Here is a 19,223-nt window from a genome sequence, read left to right as displayed (position 1 = left end):
GAGAGGTAAAAAGAAGTGTGGTGTGTATAGAGGTGTGGTGTGTATAGAGGTGTATATAGAGGTGTGGTGTATATAGAGGTGTGGTGTGTATAGAGGTGTATATAGAGGTGTGGTGTATATAGAGATGTGATGTGTATACAGGTGTATATAGAGGTGTATATAGAGGTGTGGTGTGTATAGAGATGTGGTGTGTATAGAGGTGCATATAGAGGTATATATAGAGGTGTGGTGTATATAGAGATGTATATAGAGGTATATAGAGGTGTGGTATGTATAGAGGTGTATATAGAGGTGTATATAGAGGTGTGGTGTATATAGATGTGTGGTGTGTATAGGAGTGTGGTGTGTATAGATGTGTGGTGTGTATAGAGATGTGGTGTGTATAGATGTGTGGTGTGTATAGAGGTGTGGTGTATATAGAGGCGTGGTGTATATAGAGGTGTGGTGTATATAAAGGTGTGGTGTATATAGAGGTGTGGTGTGTATAGAGGTGTATATAGAGGTGTGGTGTAGATAGAGGTGTGGTGTAGATAGAGGTGTGGTGTATATAGTGGTGTGGTGTATATAGAGGTGTATATAGAGGTGTGGTGTATATAGAGGTGTATATAGAGGTGTGGTGTATATAGAGGTGTGGTGTATATAGAGGTGTGATGTGTATAGAGGTGTATATAGAGGTGTGGTGTACATAGAGGAGTGGTGTATATAGAGCTGTGGTGTATATCGAGGTGTGGTGTATATAAAGGTGTGGTGTATATAGAGGTGTGATGTGTATAGAGGTGTGGTGTGTATAGAGGTGTATATAGAGGTGTGGTGTACATAGAGGAGTGGTGTATATAGAGCTGTGGTGTATATAGAGGTGTGGTGTATATAGAGGTGTATATAGAGGTGTGGTGTGTAGAGGTATATAGTGGCGTGGTGTGTATAGAGGTGTATATAGAGGTGTGGTGTATATAAAGGTGTGGTGTATATAGAGGTGTGGTGTGTATAGAGGTGTTTATAGAGGAGGTGGTGTATATAGAGGTGTATATAGAGGTGTTTATAGAGGAGGTGGTGTATATAGAGGTGTTTATAGAGGAGGTGGTGTATATAGAGGTGTTTATAGAGGAGGTGGTGTATATAGAGGGGTTTATAGAGGAGGTGGTGTATATAGAGGTGTTTATAGAGATGGTGTATATAGAGGTGTTATAGAGGTGTGGTATGTATAGAGGTGTATATAGAGGTGTGGTGTATATAGATGTGTGGTGTGTATAGGAGTGTGGTGTGTATACAGGTGTATATAGAGGTGTATATAGAGGTGTGGTGTATATAGAGGTCTATATAGAGGCGTGGTGTGTCGAGAGGTATATATAGAGGTGTGGTGTGTATAGAGGTGTGGTGTGTATAGAGATGTGGTGTATATAGAGGTGTGGTGTGTAGAGGGGTATATAGAGGTGTGGTGTGTATAGAGGTGTGGTGTGTACAGAGATGTGATGTGTATACAGGTGTATATAGAGGTGTATATAGAGGTGTGGTGTGTATAGAGATGTGGTGTGTATAGAGGTGCATATAGAGGTGTATATCGAGGTGTGGTGTATATAACGGTGTGGTGTATATAGAGGTGTGATGTGTATAGAGGTGTGGTGTGTATAGAGGTGTATATAGAGGTGTGGTGTACATAGAGGAGTGGTGTATATAGAGCTGTGGTGTATATAGAGGTGTGGTGTATATAGAGGTGTATATAGAGGTGTGGTGTGTAGAGGTATATAGTGGCGTGGTGTGTATAGAGGTGTATATAGAGGTGTGGTGTATATAGAGGTGTGTATAGAGGTGTGGTGTGTAGAGAGGTATATAGAGGTGTTTATAGAGTAGGTGGTGTATATAGAGGTGTTTATAGAGGAAGGGGTGTATATAGGTGTTTATAGAGGAGGCGGTGTATATAGAGGTGTTTATAGAGGAGGTGGTGTATATAGAGATGTTTATAGAGGAGGTGGTATATATAGAGGTGTTTATAGAGGAGGTGGTGTATATAGAGGTGTTTATAGAGGAGGTGGTGTATATAGAGGTGTATATAGAGGTGTTTATAGAGGAGGTGGTGTATATAGAGGTGTTTACAGAGGTTTGGTGTATATAGAGGTGTTTATAGAGGAGGTGGTGTATATAGAGGTGTTTATAGAGGAGGTGGTGTATATAGAGTGGTTTATAGAGGAGGTGGTGTATATAGAGGTGTTTATAGAGATGGTGTAAATAGAGGTGTTTATAGAGGTGGTGTATATAGAGGTGTTTATAGAAGAGGTGGTGTATATAGAGGTGTGTATAGAGGTGGTGTATGTAGAGGTGTTTATAAAGGAGGTGGTGTATATAGAGGTGTATATAGAGGAGGTGGTGTATATAGTGTATATAGGGGAGGTGGTGTATATAGAGGTGTTATAGAGGAGGTGGTGTGTATAGAGGTCTTTATAGAGGTGGTGTTGTATATAGAGGTGTTTATAGAGGAGTTGGTGTATATAGAGGTGTATATAGAGGAGGTGTGTATAGATGTGTTTATAGAGGAGGTGGTGTATATAGAGGTGTTTATAGAGGAGGTGGTGTGTATAGAGGTGTTTATATAGGAGGTGGTGTTTATAGAGCTGGTGTATATAGAGTGGTTTATAGAGGAGGTGGTGTATATAGAGGTGTTTAGAGAGGAGGTGGTATATATAGAGGTGTTTGTAGAGGAGGTGGTGTATGTAGAGGTGTTTATAGAGGAGGTTGTGTTTATAGATGAGGTGGTGTACATAGAGATGTTTATAGAGGTGGTGGTGTATGTAGAGGTGTTTATAGAGGAGGTGGTGTATATAGAGGTGCTGATCCTTTCCTTCCCATCCTCTTAGCGCTCCGATCCACATTCTGACCCAGCTCAGCTGGTTACCCCTGACAACGCGGTGTGTGTGTGTGAGAGAGAATTGTGAGTAGTCAGGCAGGTTTTTAGTAAGTTATTTATTCTTGTTTTCTGCAGTTAAAGAGAATCAGTAATGCTGTATGTATTCTGGAAGGACCACTGCAGGAGCGTAACATGGCTGTTGCTGTTGTCAGTCTCTCAGAGTTCTCAGGATATAGTTCTCTCTCTCCAGCTGGGCGTTCCTTTCTGATAGTTCTTTAATCTGTTCCCATAGCAACTCCACTTCCTCTCTGACCGCCAGCATCAGGTGGGTCTTTACAAGGTCCTGAGTGGACAAATATTAAGAACACCATGACAGACTGACCAGGTGAATCCTATGATCCTTCTTGATGTCACTTGTGAAATCCACTTCAGTGTAAGTAAAGGGGAGGAGACAGGTTAAAGAAGGATTTTTAAGCCTTGAGACATGGATTGTGTATGAGCAAGAGGAAGGATTTAAGTGCCTTTGAACGGGGTATGGTAGTAGGTGCCAGGCGCACTGGTTTGTGTCAAGGACTGCAATGCTGTCAAGAACTACAATGCTTCTGGGTTTTTCCACGCTCAACAATTTCCCGCGTGTGACAAGAATGGTCCACCACCAAAAGGACATCCAGCCAATTTAACACAACTGTGGGAAGTATTGGAGTCAACATGGGCCAGCATCCCTGGGGAAAGATTGCAACACCTTGTAGAGTCCATGACCGGCGAATTGAGGCTGTCCTGAGGGGGGGTGTTCCTAATGTTTTGTACACTCAGTAGATATCACAATATATAACTATCACTATATCCCAATATACTGTGTCAATATATAACTATCACTATATAACAATATACTGTGTCAATATATAACTATCACTATATAACAATATACTGTGTCAATATATAACTATCACTATATAACAATATACTGTGTCAATATATAACTATCACTATATAACAATATACTGTATCAATATATAACTATCACTATATAACAATATACTGTATCAATATTTAACTAGAGATATAGAACACACTGTAAACTCTGTGGTTTATAATCTGGGTGGTGGTGAACTCAACGAAGCGCCCCTTTACAGGAACCTTGAGTGGGTATCGATCACAGATACGTAGCATCTCATCATATTTCAACCAGCCATAAAAGTGATGACTGTTTTCTGAGCAGTATAGCCGTCCCACCAGTTCCAGTGGGTTTTGTAGAAGACGTCATTGGGGGAGGTTGCCTATGTCTGGACTTGCCGCGTGGACCAATCAGGACGAAGACCTGTGTTTTGAAGTTGCGAGTGGGGGGTATCACAGAGGAATAGGCGGTAAAACCGCGGTGGTACCTGACGTAAGTGGAAGGGTTAGCGGCAGCTACAGCCTTCATATCCCTTGAGGTAGTTTTGAGAAGGTCGATTGCTGAATCGAGATCGGATCTCTTCCCTTGCTTGCGAGGCTCACCAATACGGAGGTAAATATCGCCATCCTTGGAACAGTAATCGTCTGTTGATCAGTACCTTTAGCTTGTTCGAAGTGAGCGCCACTGTAAATTAGCTTCTTCATGCTAGCTAAGTGTTGCTTCTTGTATCATGTACTGTGATTGGTTGATAGGTTGATAAGGTTGATCGTTCCAAAACCACTGGAGGGGGTGAGCATGGTACCTCCCGGGCAGTTTGCGTCGGGGAGGTTCCTGCCTGAACCGAAATCTACAAGGTGTCGAAATCGTTCCACAGGGAAGCTGGCCCCATGTTGACTCCAACACTTCCCACTGTTGTGTCAAGTTGTCTGGATGTTCTTTGGGTGGTGGACCATTCTAGATACACACAGGAAACTGTTGAGCGTGAAAAACCCAAAAGCATTGTAGTTCTTGACACAAACCGGTGCACCTTCTATCCTACCCCGTTCAAAGGCAGTTACATATTTTGTCTTGCTCATTCACCCTCTGAACGGCACACATGCCATCCATGTCTCAATTGTCTCAAAATCCTTCTTTAACCTGTCTCCTCCCCTTCATCTAGACGTGGATGTCACAATAAGGTTATTACACAACAGACCTAGATATCACAATAAGGTTATTACACAACAGACCTAGATATCACAATAAGGTTATTACACAACAGACCTAGATATCACAATACAGACAACACAATAAGGTTATTACACAAAAGACTAGATATCACAATAAGGTTATTACACAACAGACCTAGATATCACAATAAGGTTATTACACAACAGACCTAGATATCACAATACAGACAACACAATAAGGTTATTGCACAACAGAGACCTACCATTGCCTGCTCTATCTTGTTGTCTATTGCGATCATGCTGCTGCTCGACCCACTGCGAAGACAATAAAATAAACCAGTCAGAATATGTTTACGTGTGTCTAGGTTCAGTGTCATGTGGTGGCACATGGTTCACATGAATGCCTATTCCTAAATCAAACACCTCAAACAATCTAACATATTCCACTGCAGCAAAAACACACACACACCAATCTAAAATGGCACCCTGTTCCCTACATAGTACATAGACCAGGGTGCCTTCACAGTCTTTGTTAGATCACACAGCACAAAGGCACAGAGCCAGAGACCCACTTCTAACCCAGCCAGCTACCCTAAACCCACAGAGCCAGAGACCCAACTCTAACCCAGCCAGCTACCCTAACCCCACAGAGCCAGAGACCCAACTCTAACCCAGTCAGCTACCATAACCCCTAACCCTATAGAGCCAGAGACCCAACTCTAACCCAGCCAGCTACCCTAACCCCACAGAGCCAGAGACTCAACTCTAACCCAGCCAGCTACCCTAACCCCTAACCCCACAGAGCCAGAGACCCAACTCTAACCCAGCCAGCTACCATAACCCCACAGAGCCAGAGACCCACCTCTAACCCAGCCAGCTACCCTAACCCCTAACTCCACAGAGCCAGAGACCCAACTCTAACCCAGCCAGCTACCCTAACCCCTAACTCCACAGAGCCAGAGACCCAAATCTAACCCAGCCAGCTACCCTAACCCCACAGAGCCAGAGACCCAACTCTAACCCAGCCAGCTACCCTAACCCCACAGAGCCAGAGACCCAACTCTAACCCAGCCAGCCAGCTACCCTAACCCCTAACCCCACAGAGCCAGAGACCCAACTCTAATCCAGCCAACTACCCTAACCCCACAGAGCCAGAGACTCACCTCTAACCCAGCCAGCTACCCAAACCCCACAGAGCCAGAGACCCAACTCTAACCCAGTCAGCTACCCTAACCCCTAACCCCATAGAGCCAGAGACCCAACTCTAACCCAGCCAGCTACCCTAACCCCACAGAGCCAGAGACCCAACTCTAACCCAGTCAGCTACCCTAACCCCTAACCCCATAGAGCCAGAGACCCAACTCTAACCCAGCCAGCTACCCTAACCCCACAGAGCCAGAGACCCAACTCTAACCCAGCCAGCTACCCTAACCCCACAGAGCCAGAGACCCACCTCTAACCCAGCCAGCTACCCTAACCCCTAACTCCACAGAGCCAGAGACCCAACTCTAACCCAGCCAGCTACCCTAACCCCTAACTCCACAGAGCCAGAGACCCAACTCTAACCCAGCCCCAGCCATCCAGTTGATCCCAGATGAGAGCATGCTTTGTCTGTGGATTTAGATTATGCAGATTACTTCCTGATTCTATCCACATGTCTCATTGGCAAATCATCACTTTACTTTCCGCATGGCGGAGTCTCCTGTCAAGGCGAGGGAAGTGTGTGCTCACAGAGCCAGAGACCCAACTCTAAACCAGCCCCAGCCAGCTACCCTAACCCCTAACCCCACAGAGCCAGAGACCCAAATCTAAACCAGCCCCAGCCAGCTACTCTAACCCCATAGAGCCAGAGACCCAACTCTAACCCAGCCCCAGCCAGCTACCCTAACCCTACAGAGCCAGAGACCCAACTCTAAACCAGCCCCAGCCAGCTACCCTAACCCCAAAGAGCCAGAGACCCAACTCTAACCCAGCCCAAGCCAGCTACCCTAACCCCATAGAGCCAGAGACCCAACTCTAACCCAGCCCCAGCCAGCTACCCTAACCCCTAACCCCACAGAGCCAGAGACCCAACTCTAACCCAGCCAGCTACCCTAACCCCATAGAGCCAGAGACCCAACTCTAACCCAGCCCCAGCCAGCTACCCTAACCCCTAACCCCACAGAGCCAGAGACCCAACTCTAACCCAGCCCCAGCCAGCTACCCGAACCCCACAGAGACAGAGACGCAACTCTAACCCAGCCAGCTACCCTAACCCCACAGAGCCAGAGACTCAACTCTAACCCAGCCCCAGCCAGCTACCCTAACCCCACAGAGCCAGAGACCCAACTATAAACCAGCCCCAGCCAGCTATCCTAACCCCACAGAGCCAGAGACCCAACTCTAAACCAGCCCCAGCCAACTACCCTAACCCCACAGAGCCAGAGACGCAACTCTAACCCAGTTAGCTACCCTAACCCCACAGAGCCAGAGACCCAACTCTAACCCAGCCAGCTACCCTAACCCCACAGTGCCAGAGACCCAACTCTAACCCAGCCAGCTACCCTAACCCCATAGAGCCAGAGACCCAACTCTAACCCAGCCCCAGCCAGCTACCCGAACCCCACAGAGCCAGAGACCCAACTATAAACCAGCCCCAGCCAGCTATCCTAACCCCACAGAGCCAGAGACCCAACTCTAAACCAGCCCCAGCCCCAGCCAACTACCCTAACCCCACAGAGCCAGAGACGCAACTCTAACCCAGTTAGCTACCCTAACCCCACAGAGCCAGAGACCCAACTCTAACCCAGCCAGCTACCCTAACCCCATAGAGCCAGAGACCCAACTCTAACCCAGCCCCAGCCAGCTACCCTAACCCCACAGAGCCAGAGACGCAACTCTAACCCAGTTAGCTACCCTAACCCCACAGAGCCAGAGACCCAACTCTAACCCAGCCAGCTACCCTAACCCCATAGAGCCAGAGACCCAACTCTAACCCAGCCCCAGCCAGCTACCCTAACCCCACAGAGCCAGAGACGCAACTCTAACCCAGTTAGCTACCCTAACCCCACAGAGCCAGAGACCCAACTCTAACCCAGCCAGCTACCATAACCCCACAGAGCCAGAGACCCAACTCTAACCCAGCCAGCTACCCTAACCCCACAGAGCCAAAGACCCAACTCTAACCCAGCCAGCTACCCTAACCCCATAGAGCCAGAGACCCAACTCTAACCCAGCCCCAGCCAGCTACCCTAACCCCACAGAGCCAGAGACGCAACTCTAACCCAGTTAGCTACCCTAACCCCACAGAGCCAGAGACCCAACTCTAACCCAGCCAGCTACCCTAACCCCATAGAGCCAGAGACCCAACTCTAACCCAGCCCCAGCCAGCTACCCTAACCCCACAGAGCCAGAGACGCAACTCTAACCCAGTTAGCTACCCTAACCCCACAGAGCCAGAGACCCAACTCTAACCCAGCCAGCTACCATAACCCCACAGAGCCAGAGACCCAACTCTAACCCAGCCAGCTACCCTAACCCCACAGAGCCAAAGACCCAACTCTAACCCAGCCAGCTACCCTAACCCCATAGAGCCAGAGACCCAACTCTAACCCAGCCCCAGCCAGCTACCCTAACCCCACAGAGCCAAAGACCCAACTCTAACCCAGCCAGCTACCCTAACCCCATAGAGCCAGAGACCCAACTCTAACCCAGCCCCAGCCAGCTACCCTAACCCCAAAGAGCCAGAGACCCAACTCTAACCCAGCCCCAGCCAGCTACCCTAACCCCAAAGAGCCAGAGACCCAACTCTAACCCAGCCAGCTACCCTAACCCCACAGAGCCAGAGACCCAACTCTAACCCAGCCCCAGCCAGCTACCCTAACCCCACAGAGCCAGAAACCCAACTCTAAACCAGCCCCAGCCAGCTACGCTAACACCACAGAGCCAGAGACCCAACTCTAACCCAGTTAGCTACCCTAACCCCACAGAGCCAGAGACCCAACTCTAACCCAGCCCCAGCCAGCTAGTTGAACACAGATGAGAGCAGGCTTTGTCTGTGGATTTAGATTCTCACGAGGGACCATTCTGCCTCTCCCACACACCACACTGTACTGCACTCTCATTGGCTCACACAGGCACAACCTCACTTCCAAACTCCACCCACTCAGTGCCTCAGCCAATGACAACATTCTCAGCTGCCCACTCGCTCGGGGTATGCTGATTATCTCTCTCTTTAGAATAAAGAAACACAGCTCTCCCACCCAACAGAAACATGAGGTCAAATACACTCATTGTCCCGGAGGGGGATCTAACCCACACACACCACCATACCTGTCATCCCCCGGCAGATGGAAGCCCCCCCCGGAGCCGAACATGGACCAGCCCGAAGGAGTCTGGATGGGTGTCAAACTGGGTGGGAACACACCATCTCTATCTTGTAGGGGGGAGCTGGGCTGGGAATTAGACACTCTCAACAGGGACTAGACAGGGGGAGAGAGAGAGAGAGAGAGAAGAAGAAGAAACAGTGAACGCCTTCAAAACACCTCTGCGTGTGTGTGTGTGTTCGTTCTCACCCTCCCGGTAGCGTCCACATCCAGGCGTAGAGGAGGGGGGATGTTCCGTGGGCGGGGGCTGGGTGGAGGGGGCGTGGAGTTGACCAATCGTAAGTGGAGTCTGTCCAGGTGTGTGGGGGAGGACGGGCCGCTGTGGAGGAGGAGGGGCTTCAGCCCTCCAAACCTCTCCCCATCTGACCCTATTGGCTGGGCCAGCAAGTGGGAGGTACCCTGAGAGTGCACAAGGTGTCCCGTCCTGAGCGCACGCACGTTCCCCAGCAGCCCGCCTGCAGCCCCTCCCCTCTCTAGACCAATCCCCTCAAGCGACTCCAGAGAGTGGGCGTGTCTCATGCTGTCAATCACCCGTCTAAGCCCCAACCCTTCCTCTCGTTCCAGGAAGTCAGTGCAGGTCCATCGCCCCCGGTGATAGGGTTCTCCGTGGCCCTGGCCCAATCGGACGACACGGAACCTGGATCCCTGTCCCGTGGCATCTTGGGAGTTGCATTTCCTCAGCGAGAGGGGAGTCGTCGGCTGGGAGGTGCTTCCCTGCTGGTGGAAGGGGCCAGGCTGGGAGGAAGCAGTGGATTGGCTGGAGGACGGAGGGGAGGGATTTGATTGGCTAGAGGCCTGGGCAGGGGGTGGGGCTTCCCCGGAGCTCTGAGTGTAGTCTGAAGTCACACTGGTAATCTGGAAGCCACTCCTCTTCTTCCCTCCACTCATCTAAACACACAGAGACAGAGACACACAGTGAGAGCTGGATGTGCCAGCAGGGGTAGTGTGTGTGTGTGTGTGTGTGTGTGTGTGTGTGTGTGTTTGTGTGTTTTGATACGTGGGGGGTTAAGGTTACTGTTAACTGACAGTGGTAGGGTACAGCAGTCAACCACAGAGGGTTACTGTTAACTGACAGTGGTAGGGTACAGCAGTCAACCACAGAGGGTTACTGTTAACTGACAGTGGTAGGGTACAGCAGTCAACCACAGAGGGTTACTGTTAACTGACAGTGGTAGGGTACAGCAGTCAACCACAGAGGGTTACTGTTAACTGACAGTGGTAGGGTACAGCAGTCAACCACAGAGGGTTACTGTTAACTGACAGTGGTAGGGTACAGCAGTCAACCACAGAGGGTTACTGTTAACTGACAGTGGTAGGGTACAGCAGTCAACCACAGAGGGAGTGGCAGGGAGCAGCTATTGCACAACACTGGGCTAGCTGTGTCTGTGTGTCTGTGTCTGTGTCTGTGTGTCTGTGTCTGTGTGTGTTCAGGTTGTGCAGCACTGACAGATATAAACCAGTTTACCAACATTACTAAATAATTTTGACTTAGAAGAAACAGGTGGTATTTCTGCTTCATGACAAACACCAGATCTCACAGCTGGATTGGTGTCAACTAAGCACATCATATGATATAACAATCTGATACCTGGATAGGTGTTTAACAAAAAAACAGGCCCAATAACCATGATTTATGAGCGTTAGTAAAAATAAAGAAAAGAAGATGAGTTTCTCTGAAATCCTCCCAGATGTTCCCTAGTAAAGTCATACTTGGTTACATTCATATGGCTATTTCACTGTCAGTTCTAGACTCACTCCTCTACCTTCTTCTACCTTCTTGTGCTAAGTTGAGGGAAGGATAAATCTTTTCTCATCTTTTGCTGAGTTGAATGTGAACTCTACTCCGTTAAGGAAGACTTTCAGCATTACTGGAAAACGCAGCACGAATCTCACCCCCCTGTTGTACAGCTCATAGAATGCAGCCCGGTCCTTGGTCACCTCGCTGTAGTAGCTGTAGTAGCAGCCTGGTCCTTGGTCACCTCGCTGTAGTAGCTGTAGTAGCAGCCCGGTCCTTGGTCACCTCGCTGTAGTAGCTGCCCGGTCCTTGGTCACCTTGCTGTAGTAGCTGGTCGGTCCTTGGTCACCTCGCTGTAGTAGCTGTAGTAGCAGCCCGGTCCTTGGTCACCTCGCTGTAGTAGCTGGCCGGGCCTTGGTCACCTCGCTGTAGTAGCTGGCCGGTCCTTGGTCACCTTGCTGTAGTAGCTGTAGTAGCTGGCCAGTCCTTGGTTACCTTGCTGTAGTAGCTGGCCGGTCCTTGGTCACCTCGCTGTGATAGCTGTAGTAGCTGGCCGGTCCTTGGTCACCTTGCTGTAGTAGCTGTAGTAGCTGGCTGGTCCTTGGTCACCTCGCTGTAGTAGCTGGCCGGCCCTTGGTCACCTTGCTGTAGTAGCTGGCCAGTCCTTGGTCACCTCGCTGTAATAGCTGGCCGGTCCTTGGTCACCTCGCTGTAGTAGCTGTAGTAGCTGGCCGGTCCTTGGTCACCTCGCTGTAATAGCTGGCCGGTCCTTGGTCACCTCGCTGTAGTAGCTGGCCGGTCCTTGGTCACCTTGCTGTAGTACCTGTAGTAGCTGGCCGGTCCTTGGTCACCTCGCTGTAGTAGCTGGCCGGTCCTTGGTCACCTCGCTGTAGTAGCTGGCCGGTCCTTGGTCACCTTGCTGTAGTAGCTGTAGTAGCTGGCCGGTCCTTGGTCACCTCGCTGTAGTAGCTGGCCGGTCCTTGGTCACCTTGCTGTAGTAGCTGTAGTAGCTGGCCGGTCCTTGGTCACCTCGCTGTAGTAGCTGGCCGGTCCTTGGTCACCTTGCTGTAGTAGCTGTAGTAGCTGGCCGGTCCTTGGTCACCTCGCTGTAGTAGCTGGCCGGTCCTTGGTCACCTCGCTGTAGTAGCTGGCCGGTCCTTGGTCACCTTGCTGTAGTGTAGCTGGCCGGTCCTTGGTCACCTCGCTGTAGTAGCTGGTCGGTCCTTGGTCACCTTGCTGTAGTAGCTATAGTAGCTGGTCGGTCCTTGGTGACCTCGCTGTAGTAGCTATAGTAGCTGGCCGGTCCTTGGTCACCTCGCTGTGGCAGCTGGCCGGTCCTTGGTCACCTCGCTGTGGCGGCTGGCCGGTCCTTGGTCGCCTCGCTGTGGCGGCTGGCCGGTCCTTGGTCGCCTCGCTGTGGCGGCTGGCCGGTCCTTGGTCGCCTCGCTGTAGCGGCTGGCCGGTCCTTGGTCGCCTCGCTGTAGCAGCTGGCCGGTCCTTGGTCGCCTCGCTGTAGCAGCTGGCCGGTCCTTGGTCGCCTCGCTGTAGCAGCTGGCCGGTCCTTGGTCGCCTCGCTGTAGCAGCTGGCCGGTCCTTGGTCGCCTCGCTGTAGCAGCTGGCCGGTCCTTGGTCGCCGGTCGCTGTAGCAGCTGGCCGGTCCTTGGTCGCCTCGCTGTAGCAGCTGGCCGGTCCTTGGTCGCCTCGCTGTAGCAGCTGGCCGGTCCTTGGTCGCCTCGCTGTAGCAGCTGGCCGGTCCTTGGTCGCCTCGCTGTAGCAGCTGGCCGGTCCTTGGTCGCCTCGCTGTAGCAGCTGGCCGGTCCTTGGTCGCCTCGCTGTAGCAGCTGGCCGGTCCTTGGTCGCCTCGCTGTAGCAGCTGGCCGGTCCTTGGTCGCCTCGCTGTAGCAGCTGGCCGGTCCTTGGTCGCCTCGCTGTAGCAGCTGGCCGGTCCTTGGTCGCCTCGCTGTAGCAGCTGGCCGGTCCTTGGTCGCCTCGCTGTAGCAGCTGGCCGGTCCTTGGTCGCCTCGCTGTGGCAGCTGGCCGGTCCTTGGTCAACTCGCTGTGGCAGCTGGCCGGTCCTTGGTCAACTCGCTGTGGCAGCTGGCCGGTCCTTGGTCGCCTCGCTGTAGCAGCTGGCCGGTCCTTGGTCGCCTCGCTGTAGCAGCTGGCCGGTCCTTGGTCGCCTCGCTGTAGCAGCTGGCCGGTCCTTGGTCGCCTCGCTGTAGCAGCTGGCCGGTCCTTGGTCGCCTCGCTGTAGCAGCTGGCCGGTCCTTGGTCGCCTCGCTGTAGCAGCTGGCCGGTCCTTGGTCGCCTCGCTGTAGCAGCTGGCCGGTCTTGGTCGCCTCGCTGTAGCAGCTGGCCGGTCCTTGGTCGCCTCGCTGTAGCAGCTGGCCGGTCCTTGGTCGCCTCGCTGTAGCAGCTGGCCGGTCCTTGGTCGCCTCGCTGTAGTAGCTGGCCGGTCCTTGGTCGCCTCGCTGTAGTAGCTGGCCGGTCCTTGGTCGCCTCGCTGTAGTAGCTGGCCGGTCCTTGGTCGCCTCGCTGTAGTAGCTGGCCGGTCCTTGGTCGCCTCGCTGTAGTAGCTGGCCGGTCCTTGGTCACCTCGCTGTAGTAGCTGGCCGGTCCTTGGTCACCTCGCTGTAGTAGCTGGCCGGTCCTTGGTCACCTCGCTGTAGTAGCTGGCCGGTCCTTGGTCGCCTCGCTGTAGTAGCTGGCCGGTCCTTGGTCGCCTCGCTGTAGTAGCTGGCCGGTCCTTGGTCGCATCGCTGTAGTAGCTGGCCGGTCCTTGGTCACCTCGCTGTAGTAGCTGGCCAGTCCTTGGTCACCTTGCTGTAGTAGCTGTAGTAGCTGGCCGGTCCTTGGTTACCTTGCTGTAGTAGCTGTAGTAGCTGGCCGGTCCTTGGTCACCTTGCTGTAGTAGCTGGCCGGTCCTTGGTCACCTCGCTGTAGTAGCTGGCCGGTCCTTGGTCACCTCGCTGTAGTAGCTGGCCGGTCCTTGGTCACCTCGCTGTAGTAGCTGGCCGGTCCTTGGTCGCCTCGCTGTAGTAGCTGGCCGGTCCTTGGTCGCCTCGCTGTAGTAGCTGGCCGGTCCTTGGTCGCCTCGCTGTAGTAGCTGGCCGGTCCTTGGTCGCCTCGCTGTAGTAGCTGGCCGGTCCTTGGTCGCCTCGCTGTAGTAGCTGGCCGGTCCTTGGTCGCCTCGCTGTAGTAGCTGGCCGGTCCTTGGTCACCTCGCTGTAGTAGCTGGCCGGTCCTTGGTCACCTTGCTGTAGTAGCTGTAGTAGCTGGCCGGTCCTTGGTCACCTCGCTGTAGTAGCTGGCTGGGCCTTGGTTACCTCGCTGTAGTAGCTGGCCGGTCCTTGGTCACCTCGCTGTAGTAGCTGGCCGGTCCTTGGTCACCTCGCTGTAGTAGCTGGCCGGTCCTTGGTCACCTCGCTGTAGTAGCTGGCCGGCCCTTGGTCACCTCGCTGTAGTAGCTGGCCGGTCCTTGGTCACCTCGCTGTAGTAGCTGGCCGGTCCTTGGTCACCTCGCTGTCGTAGCTGGCCGGTCCTTGGTCACCTCGCTGTAGTAGCTGGCCGGTCCTTGGTCACCTCGCTGTAGTAGCTGGCCGGTCCTTGGTCACCTTGCTGTAGTAGCTGGCCGGTCCTTGGTCACCTTGCTGTAGTAGCTGTAGTAGCTGGCCGGTCCTTGGTTACCTTGCTGTAGTAGCTGGCCGGTCCTTGGTCACCTTGCTGTAGTAGCTGTAGTAGCTGGCCGGTCCTTGGTCACCTTGCTGTAGTAGCTGTAGTAGCTGGCCGGTCCTTGGTCACCTTGCTGTAGTAGCTGGCTGGTCCTTGGTTACCTTGCTGTAGTAGCTGGCCGGTCCTTGGTCACCTCGCTGTAGTAGCTGGCCGGTCCTTGGTCACCTCGCTGTAGTAGCTGGCCGGTCCTTGGTCACCTTGCTTTAGTAGCTGGCCGGTCCTTGGTCACCTCGCTGTAGTAGCTAGGGATCAGCCGGAGTTCAGACCCTTGGAACTCAAGAGTTTTTCTGTTGCTGAGTGGAGGACACTATCCTTCACTGAGTATTGATGGAACCTCACCGGCAACCTCAGGTGACTGTGACAGCAACTCCTCCCCAAGATCTCCATCAACAGATTAGCAGTAAAGGTGGTAGCCTGTGGTAGTTTCACTATCTCGGGCAGGCCTGTGATTTTGATGGTTTGGTATCTTGATGGTTTGGTATCTTCTCCAGTACCCATGTCAGTTGGTGAGGGATTCCTGAGTCTTCTCCAGTACCCATGTCAGTTGGTGAGGGATTCCTGAGTCTTCTCCAGTACCTAAGTCTTCTCCAGTACCCATGTCAGTTGGTGAGGGATTCCCGAGTCTTCTCCAGTACCTGAGTCTTCTCTAGTACCCATGTCAGTTGGTGAGGGATTCCCGAGTCTTCTCCAGTACCCATGTCAGTTGGTGAGGGATTCCCAAGTCTTCTCCAGTACCCATGTCAGTTGGTGAGGGACTCCTGAGTCTTCTCCAGTACCTGAGTCTTCTCCAGTACCCATGTCAGTTGGTGAGGGATTCCTGAGTCTTCTCCAGTACCCATGTCAGTTGGTGAGGGACTCCTGAGTCTTCTCCAGTACCCATGTCAGTTGGTGAGGGACTCCTGAGTCTTCTCCAGCCCAGTAACCCAATCGCCCATGTCAGTTGGTGACATTTCCAAGTCTGTAACCTGTACTCCCTGGGCTTTCACATCAATTTCAAGTGCTGCAAAAGGTTCATTGAATGTACTTATTTAGCACTTTCATGATAGCCACTACTGCTGGAACATTGTAGATACATCAGCCTTGTACCTGGTGTTGACTGTGTTTGGTGCTGGTTGTTGCTCCGCTTTACGTTGAGAAACAGCTACTAGCAACATGGGTCCGATCTTTTACTTCTCTGATATACAAATATTAGGCCAGTGTTAATATTAATATTTAAATATTAGGCCAGTGTTAATATTTAAATATTAGGCCAATGTTAACATTTAAATATTAGGCCAGTGTTAATATTTAAATATTAGGCCGGTGTTAATATTAATATTAGGCCAGTGGTCATTTTAACATTTAAATATTAGGCCAGTGTTAATATTAATATTTAAATATTAGGCCAGTGTTAATATTAATATTTAAATATTAGGCCAATGTTAACATTTAAATATTAGGCCAGTGTTACTATTTAAATATTAGGCCGGTGTTAATATTAGGCCAGTGGTCATTTTAACATTTAAATATTAGGCCAGTTGTAATTTTATAGCATTTTAAGCAAAAAAAAGGGTGATAATATTGAGTGATATTTGCGCACCTCACTCCATTACTCACCCAGAACAGGAAGCTCGAGCTACAGTCTATATCATAACTAGACCAGTTGGTAACTCTACAGTCTATATAATAACTAGACCAGTTGGTAACTCTACAGTCTGTGTATCAAACTAGACCAGTTGGTAACTCTACAGTCTGTGTATCAAACTAGACCAGTTGGTAACTCTACAGTCTATATCATAACTAGACCAGTTGGTAACTCTACAGTCTATATCATAACTAGACCAGTTGGTAACTCTACAGTCTATATCATAACTAGACCAGTTGGTAACTCTACAGTCTATATCATAACTAGACCAGTTGGTAACTCTACAGTATGTGTATCATACCTAGACCAGTTAACTCTCCAGTATGTGTATGATAACTAGAACAGTTAACTCTACAGTCTGTGTATCATACCTACAGTAGGACCGTTGTTAAGGTCTTCATAGAGGACAGCTATAACCCTAAGTATTACTGTTATCGGTTCAACAATCACTCAGCTACGTGCTTGAATGTAATTCCGCTCAGTGACGTCACCGGTCATAACGTACAACGAAGCCTCTATACAGCCTGACCCATCAACAAGTTCCGTCCATTTCAATACAATCCCTTCTCTCCCTCCCCCTTCACAGAGCTCTTCAGATGCACAACTTTCTTTGGTATTGTTTTTCCTTCTTGGTAGAGTTTGTTTCAGGCGAAAGACGACGTACCTTGTTTGATGGTCGCCTCTATGACTTACATGACGACATCTCATCACAGCCGAACAGACACACTGCATAACCTTCACCAGTTGGATGTTGGGATAAATAAATGTCAACTTTATAAAATCAGACTTTTATAAAAATTGTAGAAAGAGTTGGAAAAATACTCCTCGCCCAATCGCCGCTAGCTCTATCGGCCGTAGCTCCCGTTTCCAGGCTCACCCCACGGTTATAATATCCCGTTGGACCGGAGAGATGAGCAGGGACCGTACTTGGATCAGGGCATGGGGCAAAGGGTGAGGAGAGTCTGCTGCAGTCCCGGTCCGCCCTGTACTAGCAGCTCTTCCATGGAGCCCCGACAGAGACAGGCATCAGTAGAGGAGCCGCGGAGAGGGAGAGCAGGCTGGAGTTATCTGTTAGCTGGCCTGGGACAAGTGAGTTAACTAACTACAGTAACTAACTACATTCTAGTTTTAACTAGCTACTTCTGCTTTCCGCGGTGTCTGTCCGTCTTTACTCTCCCTCCACCCGTCTCTCTCTACAGGAAAAAGAAGTGTAGCGTTCTGCTCTCACACTATCTACATGTTTATTTATCTTTAGCAAACTGTTGACAACTTGCATAAACCCGGAAGTTCCGCTCCGTGTTTATGGCGCCCTGGCGGTCCCTGCTGGCCAGATCAAAGTACTGCTGTCTCCCTCCAGCGGATGGCGTTTTTTCGTTGTTTTTTCGAAGTGGGATGGGGCCTGATGCCATCGAAGAGGCGTGTACACGTGGGGAACTTGGTGTAGAGATATCGGAGGAGCAATGATTTTTTATTTATTTTTTATTTAACGAGGCAAGTCAGTTATTTTCAATGACGGCCTACCAGGGCGCCTTGTTCAGGGGCAAAATGACAGATTTTGACCTGGTCTTCTCAGGGATTTGATCCAGCAACCTTTCAGTTACTGACCCAACGCACTAGGCTACCTGCCATCCCTAACGTATCCCGTATAGCCCGGTGTTATTAATGATAATAGCCTGTAGCTGTGTGTTATTCATGATAATAGCTGAGCTGAGCTGGTGCCTCTTGCAGCTGAGGCCACATCCCTGACAGTGGATGTGATGAGGTGACAAGATGGCGGCTGAGGCCACATCCGTGACAGTAGATGTGATGAGGTGACAAGATGGCGGCTGAGGCCACATCCCTGACATGATACAGTGTCACACCCTGACCTTAGAGATCCTTATTTATTCTCAATGATTTTGTTAGGTCAGGGTGTGACTCGGGTGGGAAAATTCTGTTTTCTATATCTTTGTTGTTTTGCCAAGTGTGGTTCCCAATCAGAGGCAGCTGTCTATCGTTGTCTCTGATTGGGGATCATATATATGTTGTGATTTTCCATTTGGGTTTTGTGGGGTGTTATTTTCTGTTTAGTGTCTGTGCCTGACGGAACTGTTTGCTTTCATTTTTGAATTTGTTATTTTTGTTTGAGTGTTTCTTGAAAATAAATATCATGAACACTTTCCACGCTGGTCCATTCTTCCTTCCACCGACGACAACGAGCGTTACAGTCAGACAGTGCAGTAATAACAATTTCACAACAAATACCTAATACACACAAATCTAAGTAATGGAATAAGAATATATAAATATATGGACGAGCAATGTCAGAGCGGCATAGACTAAGATACAGAAGATAGTATAGAATGCAGTATATACATATGAGATGAGTAATGCAAGATATGCAAACATTATTAAAGTGACTAGTGTTCCATTTATTAAATTGGTGTTCAAGTCTGTATGTAGGCAGCAGCCTCTCTGTGCTTGTGATGGCTATACAATGTTAAATTACTTGTGTAATATCCTGAAAATTATTTCAGTCCAAGTTGTCAACCCTACTTGAAGTTACTGATGTTGTAAAATTAAGCTGCTGATACCTAGCCTACCTGTAAATGTAACTAATATGTTTTTGTTTAGTTTCCATCACAGAATTAGATGGGCAATCACAGTAGAGCCCTGTATCCCAAACCCCAAAAGAACCAGCAATGTGTCACATAGGTGTTCCCTGCAAAACAAATTGCATGAGGACAGGTTGAGACAAAACAAGAGTACGTTCTTTCATAGTGAAATATTTATACATACAGTGCCTTCAGAAAGTACACACACCCTTTGTTATTGCGAGCATAAATAAGTTCAGGAGTAAAAATGTTCTTAACAAGTCACATAATA

The 19,223-nt window shown here is 50.1% G+C and overlaps 1 protein-coding gene across 2 annotated transcripts; it reads right to left on the bottom strand.

Annotated features, from left to right (window-relative positions):
- Positions 1-2,938: 2,938 nt before the first annotated feature.
- Positions 2,939-17,660, bottom strand: zgc:153012 (TSC22 domain family protein 1). 2 transcript variants are annotated; one of them, XM_042314136.1, is made up of 5 exons: positions 17,023-17,660; positions 9,457-10,155; positions 9,215-9,363; positions 5,167-5,218; positions 2,939-3,182 (listed from the first exon to the last, which is right to left on the bottom strand). In XM_042314136.1, exons 2-5 carry the CDS (start codon positions 10,153-10,155, stop codon positions 3,048-3,050), a joined length of 1,035 nt encoding a protein of 344 aa, XP_042170070.1. In that variant the 5' UTR covers positions 17,023-17,660; the 3' UTR covers positions 2,939-3,047. The 2 variants fall into 2 exon arrangements, with proteins under 2 accessions (XP_042170070.1, XP_042170071.1); XM_042314137.1 differs by lacking the exon at positions 17,023-17,660 and adding an exon at positions 11,161-11,289.
- Positions 17,661-19,223: the final 1,563 nt, after the last annotated feature.

This window comes from Oncorhynchus tshawytscha, unplaced genomic scaffold (assembly GCF_018296145.1).
Source record: "Oncorhynchus tshawytscha isolate Ot180627B unplaced genomic scaffold, Otsh_v2.0 Un_contig_1932_pilon_pilon, whole genome shotgun sequence".
NCBI lineage: Eukaryota > Metazoa > Chordata > Actinopteri > Salmoniformes > Salmonidae > Oncorhynchus > Oncorhynchus tshawytscha.
The sequence above is the reverse complement of the archived record's forward strand: the minus strand, read 5'-3'. Positions and strand labels throughout refer to the sequence as shown.